The sequence below is a fragment of the Macadamia integrifolia genome, unplaced genomic scaffold, assembly GCF_013358625.1.
Source record: "Macadamia integrifolia cultivar HAES 741 unplaced genomic scaffold, SCU_Mint_v3 scaffold3189, whole genome shotgun sequence".
NCBI classification, from domain to species: domain Eukaryota; kingdom Viridiplantae; phylum Streptophyta; class Magnoliopsida; order Proteales; family Proteaceae; genus Macadamia; species Macadamia integrifolia.
Genome location: NW_024869280.1, coordinates 18,145 through 25,959, shown reverse-complemented (window position 1 = coordinate 25,959; position 7,815 = coordinate 18,145). Strand labels below are relative to the sequence as shown.

Here is a 7,815-nt window from a genome sequence, read left to right as displayed (position 1 = left end):
CTAACCGGCACTTGATGGTTACCTAAACCTAAGTCGCTAACCATGGTCAAATGGGATTACTTAACCCCCAAGCTACCTAACCCAAGCTCACCCTGGTTGAGTTAAAAACCACTACAGAAACGAGATTTAAGTCAATACAAACATACAAGCCAACTTAGTGATTGCATATGAGTGAATGATGTGAGATAAAATTTCTCTCTCACCACCTCCCCCTTAACCTCTTTAACTCTTGTGGGCCCCTCATAATATGAGGAGGATCCCAACATATGTAGAGGCAGTTTATAATAATGCCACTAGTGGATGGGTTTCAATTATTAAAATACGAAGGTCTATATAACCTTTAGTAGTGGTACAAAGTACCACCAATAAAAGTGATATGTAAAAATAGAAGGATTTTAATTCGTAAATAATATTTTATTTTATATAGTTGGAGACATGGCTTATGAAAGGCAGCCAAATAGGTTGGTTTTGCAATAAAATTTAAGTTTCAAACTACGGTCAAATAGTTTTTTCAAAATGGTCTTTTTGAATTTAGCTTTCCCCCTCAAAAGTTTTTTTTTTCTATTTTATCTTTAGCATTTGTGAAGTTGTAATGAGCTAAGACATCTCATAATGTTTAGTCCCACATTAGTTAGGGATGAAAGAAAACTTGGACACATAAATAAGATTATTTGTTAAGGGTGCAACCCCTTTGGAGATATACTCTCCCTTGTCATGTGTGTGGGGGTGTCTTGATGTACTTTTGAATTGTGTTTGCACGTACCAAGTCGAGTCAAGACGGGCCAGTTTGTGGGGTCAGGGTGGAGGTGGGGGTCAAATACGGGTACAGGTGTGAGTTCAAAGAACCTAAATGTTGAAACTTTTGGCTCCAAAAGTTCACAATTCAAATCTTGTAGCAAGTACTTTGTTCTCTGTTTCTCATTATGTCATCGGTTTTATTTGAATACATGAGTATTACCTACGGACATACTTGTGTGAATTGCTTATGTGAGTGCACCTTAAGCAAATTGAGTAAATATATATGGGGCATTCAAATACCTTAAGGAGAGTATATACAAATACGACTCAACTCTACTAAATTTCTGAAATTCTACTTGAACGAGTAAATTATACTATCCTTTACTATCCAATAATATTTTATTTCATATTTATCAAACAAACTCTTATACCTGTTGTCCAAATTCTCTTTCTTATAGAAAATTGTTTCCTTTATTACAGGACATTTCTAATCTTATGACTACTTATATTGTTAACAAGGACAACCAATATATTTCAGCAACTTATAGTTTGGCACATTTGGCTAGGGTGCAAAAACAGAAAATCACTATTGATGTAAATATACTTCTCCCCTTAATCTAATTTTCTTTCTTTCCAAAAGTTAGTTGGTGATCTGTACTTTGCACTCTGTTGTTTGTACTATTTTTTTTTTTTTGGTTAACCTCTTGTTTGTACTACTATTAGTCATCGGAATCATATCAATTTGAAAGTAATAGTGATATCGGTGATTTTGTTCATTTTACGTATGACATAAACTGGACAACTTCTCTAGCAATTTGGACTCTTAAGTATCCAAAGTAGAGCCTAAACTAAAGTACAGTTTCTTTCTCTTAAAACTCAAGTTGGTAGTCCTTCATATTGTTCTAAGGTGTCAGCTATTATACCATTATTGCAGATACATATAATTTATTAATTCCTAATTTAAAATGAAATAATAGTATTCTCTCATTAGATCATGAGTTATCTTTGTTCTTAATGATTTAAAAGTATTCTCCAAGTCTGGTATATAAAACAAGGAAATTACCAGTCAGCATTTAGCCTTAATGCACCCTTTAATCCTTATGGAAAATGAAATTAAAACTTTACATAATTGATTTTTAATGACGAGTTGGGTTTCCAAGGAGAATCAAAATTTAAGATTTTTTTCCAAAGAAAAAAAAAATCTTGACACATTTAATACTTTCCTAGGCAAGAAAAGCCAATGCATCAGCACAACTGTTCCCATAAATCGAATTTTGAACTTTAAAACCTTTCATCTATTTATATCCAAAATTATTTTACTAACAAAAGCAAAATTACATTCCTGTATCCATTGATCTCTACCTTGGTTTGGTTGGATTTTGAAAAGTTCAACATGAACTCTCGTTGTGCAGCTTGTATCCACTTTAGGAGAAGATGCAGTCCAGGTTGCATTTTTGCACCTCATTTTCCTTCTACCGAACCAGACAAATTTGAAGTGTTGCACAGACATTTTGGTGCCAGAAATGTAGCAAAATTCCTTAAGGTAACTAAATGCCTCATTACATGGTCTATCAATAGAAATCTCCTAAACAGTTTCATCATCTATGTTAGATTTGGCTGACACCATTGATGTTTCTTGAAGTTTTTGTATCGCATAGGTTTATTATCTAATGCTTTTCTAGTGTAATCAGTTATAATTCTATAGAACTATTGGCAATGTTATATTTATAGGTAATGAGATAAAAAAAAATTAATAATAAAATAAAATAAAATCTGCCTTTATGTGTTCTTTTATGTTTTGTTAGTGGTTGCTAATGATGATAATAGGGTTGCTCATAATTTAGTTTGATTAGGTAGATCTCTTATTTCAGATGAATTTTCCAGATGGGGTTTTTAATTAAATTAAATGTAAAGAAATATAACCTTTCACGACAGTAATATATATGTCCATGGAAGTGTTTGCGTGGAAGAAATGCAAAGAAATTAATATAACCTTTAGCGATGGTAATAAATATCCACAGAAGGGTTTATGTAAAAGAAATTGCCACTGATAGATAGGATTTTTTGTTAAATTAAATGCAAAGGAATATAATCATTCTTGGCGGTAAAAAATAGCGCCACTAAAGGGGTATATATAGTGGAGATTTAGTAAAAGAATCATGGTTAGATGGTGTTTTTAACTAAATTAAATACAAATGAGTACAACTTTAGGCGATAAAAATGCCACTAATAGATGAGGTTTTAAATTAAATTAAAATGTAAAAGAATATAACCTTCGGCCGTAAAAAATACCACCACTAAAGTTATCTTGAGAAGCATAAAAAAATAATGTCACTTATAGATTTTTTTTAAGGGAATTACCTAGATTTATCAGATCAGAAAAAAATAAATAAATAAATTTACAAAGTTGGTAGGTATTTCTTATATGGCAACCCTTATTATATTTTACGATTACAAGATAGGATGTTGAAAATGTTTTGCCAAATACCTATATAAGTAAAATGATCTAAGTGAAGAATCTACCCTTAACATCCTTCCCTTATCTTCTTTTTCCTTCTTCTTCGTCGGAAGACCTCGGCAACCACTCCCTACTCGCTTCCCTGCAACGCTTTCCCAACTTGCTCCCTACCAACCCGCCCTGCACTACCACATCCCCCACCACTTTCGCGGATCTCGAGATCCAATCTTTCTACACTTTCTTTTTCAGATCTGCCCGTTATTTTAGCCTATTAGTTGCCACTGAAACTCTTTGGTTGCTCAGTCGGTTCATATCTGATGTTGATTTATTGGATTAATTCCTATAATAGCCAAGTAATTGCCAAGGGAGAGGGGAAAAGAGGGGGTTTCTTTTTTATTGTTGTGATTTCTTTTCACTTTCCTTTCCAATGCAATTAATCGATTCCGTTCGATCGGAATGACAAATCGTCATAGAATGATGATTTCCAAATCGGAAAAAAATCACCGATTTGGATTTCTATTCTTTTCATTCCAATAGAAGTCAGAAAGTCGTGTTGCTGCTCTCTCTCTCTCTCTCTCTCTCTCTCAAGCTCGAACCTTATTCGAGATTCTGACTATTACTAGTCTTCGATCGCTTAGATAGTGTGGGGGGTCTTTGCGAGCAGCGAAGGATGAAAGAAGGAGGTACGAGGGAGTAGTTGCCAAGGTGCTCCTTTAAGAGAGAGGATGTTGAGGGTAATTTAGGTTGTTCCTTCAGTTTTTTTTTTGTAAAATATAATTGATACCTCTCAATTTTGTAAGTCTTTTTTTTATCTAGTCGATCTAGGTAATCTCGCACATTTATTTATTTATTTATTTTTTTATTATTAAACTAAATACAGGCAGCAGACTGATTTCATTTTTACTACACAATGATCGAGTTGGGGTGGTGGAGGGAGTTACAGATTATTCGGGGGGAGAGTGAGTGTGGGGGAAGGGGGAATATTGAGAGTGGAAAGATGGGAAGAAGCAGCTCGCGGTGGGTGAGGGAGTGGCAGAAGGGACTCTCTCATTCGACTTTCTTTACATTTTTCCTATTCCTTTTTCTTCCCCTAACTTCCCTTTTGTCCTACATTTTGTAGGATATATTTGATGGTTTCATCAAAACACTATTTTTTAAATTTTTTTTTCCAGGCAGGAGTAGGTTTTGCCCGGGGGCATGGTAGGGAGTTTTAGGAGGAGGGGTGGTGGTGCTTGGTGGGCGGGGTTGTGGAGTTTTAGGGAGACGAAGAGGGAGAGGAGGAGGAGTACTAAAAACTGAACCCGCTAGAGGCAAATATTTAGTCCCAATAATTTATATTGCCACTAAAGATCATCTATGCGGGTGACAACCAATTTCCTCCAAAAAGCTATAATGGTAGCATATTTAGTGGTGGGTTCCTTGTGAGATAAAATAAAACCATCACTCAAGCCTTTACTGGAAACATTTCTATTCCAAATTAGTATTTCTAATTCAAAAAGACTTTTTGTGCTTTTGTTTATTTAGATTACTTTTATAAGAAAAATAAATACATAAACAAAACAAAACTATGTGGTGAAATTGAAAATAAAAATATTTCTGCTTCTAAAAAAGAGCAAGACACATATCATGACATGCATATTAACATAAGTGGTGGTGGCGATAGTTGTAGTGATGATGATGATAAAGAGGAGGAGGAGGAGGTGGTTGCGGTTGTGGTGGTGACGATGGAGGTGTGGTGGAGGAGGATAAAATAGAACTTTGAAAATCCAAGTCTATGGGAGAGTGCACAATAGTGATTGAATTACTGTAGACATATATGCATGGACTTGCATAAGACGAATGCCAATAGACACTGGGTTAATTCACTGAATTGAGCTTTGAAATTGACACATCGTGACTCTCTATCCAATGGTCAGAATAGTCACACCAACTGTCCATATGGCAAAAGAATAGTGGCCATACGAAAATGGGTATCTAGTATAGCTTTGTATGAACCATTTCCCCCTTCTTAAACTTGTTTTGTTTAATTACAAACATAATGAGATTTTTTTTTTTTTTTTCACTTTCATGGAATGCTACTAATGGAGAAAGTTTTTAGTTCCATCTATCTCCAATCAGTTTGTTAATTGTACCATAAAATGTGATTTGTAAGTATGCTAATAATTTCTAATAATCAATATTCTCCATTTAATTCCTTAGAAAGTTGAAGATAATGATGAACGAGCTCAAGCAATAGAGTCAATGTATTTTGAGGCTCTAACCAGGCGTGAGGATCCAGTTCATGGGTGTTCTGGGCTCATAGCTCAACTAGAACAGCAAATAAGTGAGACAGAAGCTCAGATTGCAAGGACCCATGAAGCCATCGCATTCTATGCCCACCAAGCAGATCAAGGGAAGCAACCACAGCAGTCTAAAGCCTCTAACTCCAAAAGTCACAAATCTGAGGAACCAAAAGCCTTTAGCTCCAAAAGTCACCAATCTCAGCAGTCTAAAGCCTCTAGCTCCAAAAGTCCATGAACACCTCCCATGGTGATCATCAAAGAGTCTTCTGTGTTTGAATCCGAACTCATCAGTTTAAGTAGCTTAGTGTCCTTGGTCTGGTGTTGCTTTAGTATAATAAATTAAGTTGACCATTGTGTCAGCAGCAACCATGTTCAATATTAATTCTCTATTCCGCAAATTTGGTTTAATTTTGGCTAAAATTTCAAATTATGGCTTTTTTGAAAAATATTATATATATATATATATATACGAGCAAAATACGCACATGCAAATGCACGTGGGGCATTTGTTGTGTGTGGGAGAGAGAGAGGGAGAGAGAGAGAGAGAGAGAATGGATCGGAGGTAAAAGGAAAGATTTTGTTTCATAAATAAAAAGAGGGGAAAAGGTTGGGTACGCCACCGATATTAAGTATGCTAGCACCCATTGAGTCTATCTCTCTCTTCCCTTTTTTTTGAAATGACCCTCGTATCCTTCCTGAATGATACTCCATCATGTGATCCTATTAGTGCTACCCACTAGCATACTTGAAATTGACGGCATACCTATCCCTCTCCCATAAAAGAGAGTTTGATTTTATTTTATTTTTTTTACCAATAAATAGTCCAAAAAAAGTAGTGAAATAAAACAAAAATGCCAAATTTGAACTTTATTTATTTTTGTAAGTAGTAAACATACAAATAGTTTCAATAACTATTAATTGATCGCTAAACAAAGAAAAACAGATAACAGATAATAGAGAATGGATAGAATGAAAGAAATGTGTGTCCAATGATACAATTTTTGTGTCGAATCTAAAGGAGATTTAGCAACAAAAATTATAGATCATAAAACATGAAAGAAAAAGTGGAGATTTAGCAACAAAAATTATAGAAAGAAAAAGTGGAGAAATGATGTAATTTTATCCTTTGAGAATGTTAGTGATGAAACCTGATAGTGAATCCTATTTTAAGATGGTAATATCTTACAACCAACTACAACATGTGAAAGGTATAGAAACGTATTTGCTGGGATCTAAAAAATAAAAACAAAAAAGGAGAACAACCTTCTATATTATTTCTAGTTAGAAAAGAACATTCTATTTGAGATTGGGGTTTAAGGGGCTTGCATCACAACCAGTATAGAGAAGAAAAATGGAAAACTCTTTATAGACAATGATTTCAATGGTGAATGAGAAGATGCTGGTATGACAAAATTGCTTGATTCTAATATTTGCAACGTAAACAAATATCAGTTTAAGAGTTGAGATTCTACTAGAAAATGCATTTAGTTCTGATTGTAGTCTTCTACTTAAAAGCAAAAGCTATCCTTGGTACATAGAAATAATAGGTTAAGAGTTGAGATTCTACCAGAAAATACATTTAGCTCTCATTGTAGTCTTCTACTTAAAAGCAAAAGCTACCCTTGGTGCATAGAAATAATAGGTTAAGAGTTGAGATTCTACCGGAAAAATACCTTTAGCACTGCTGCCATACAGAGAGCCTGTTCAGAAGGAGACAATCACCATAGGGAATTCTTGAGCTATCAGATTGGTTTGTAATGCAATACCCAAGAAGGGGAGGTGTAAAGTCCCTTGGATGGCCAATTCATAATTTTTGTGCCTAAATGTTTCGTGTGGGTCTTCTTCGTCCTCAAACCTAGCAACGAAATCACACAATCCACCAGTCCTAAAAAAATGAAGATCGATTTAATTTGCAGGAGAGAGACCACGAGACCTGTTATTATTTGTTCAATATTTTGCAGGCAATGGTCTGGATGGCTGTTGATGGGAGAACTTACTAAAAATAAGATCCAGGGATGAGGAATTAATGGAGTAAATATACCATAAAAGAGAGGGTAATGGGAACGTGAGACCGAGACAGATAAAGAGATGGAGAGAAAAAAGAGTTTCAAAAGAACTAATATTTAGACTGATGTAGATTGAATATGGAAGGATAAGGATTTAATGAAGAAAGTATATCATACAACATATTTTAGAAAGAGAGGGAAATAGGATATCGCAAATGTACCTGCGGCCATGAGTGAGAGAGAGACAGAAAGAGAGTTGCCTAAAGCTCATATTAATTGCTCTATAAATTTGGTCCAACTCCACTCAATTGGGCTCCTAATAATAGCCTTT

At 34.8% G+C, this 7,815-nt stretch overlaps 1 protein-coding gene across 1 annotated transcript; it reads left to right on the top strand.

Moving 5' to 3' along the window:
* Positions 1–2,094: 2,094 nt before the first annotated feature.
* Positions 2,095–5,876, top strand: LOC122067874 (LOB domain-containing protein 24-like). The gene is made up of 2 exons (XM_042631716.1): positions 2,095–2,281; positions 5,396–5,876. The coding sequence occupies exons 1-2, from the start codon at positions 2,132–2,134 to the stop codon at positions 5,711–5,713; spliced, it is 468 nt and encodes a 155-aa protein (XP_042487650.1). The 5' UTR covers positions 2,095–2,131; the 3' UTR covers positions 5,714–5,876.
* The last annotated feature ends 1,939 nt before the right edge of the window (positions 5,877–7,815 follow it).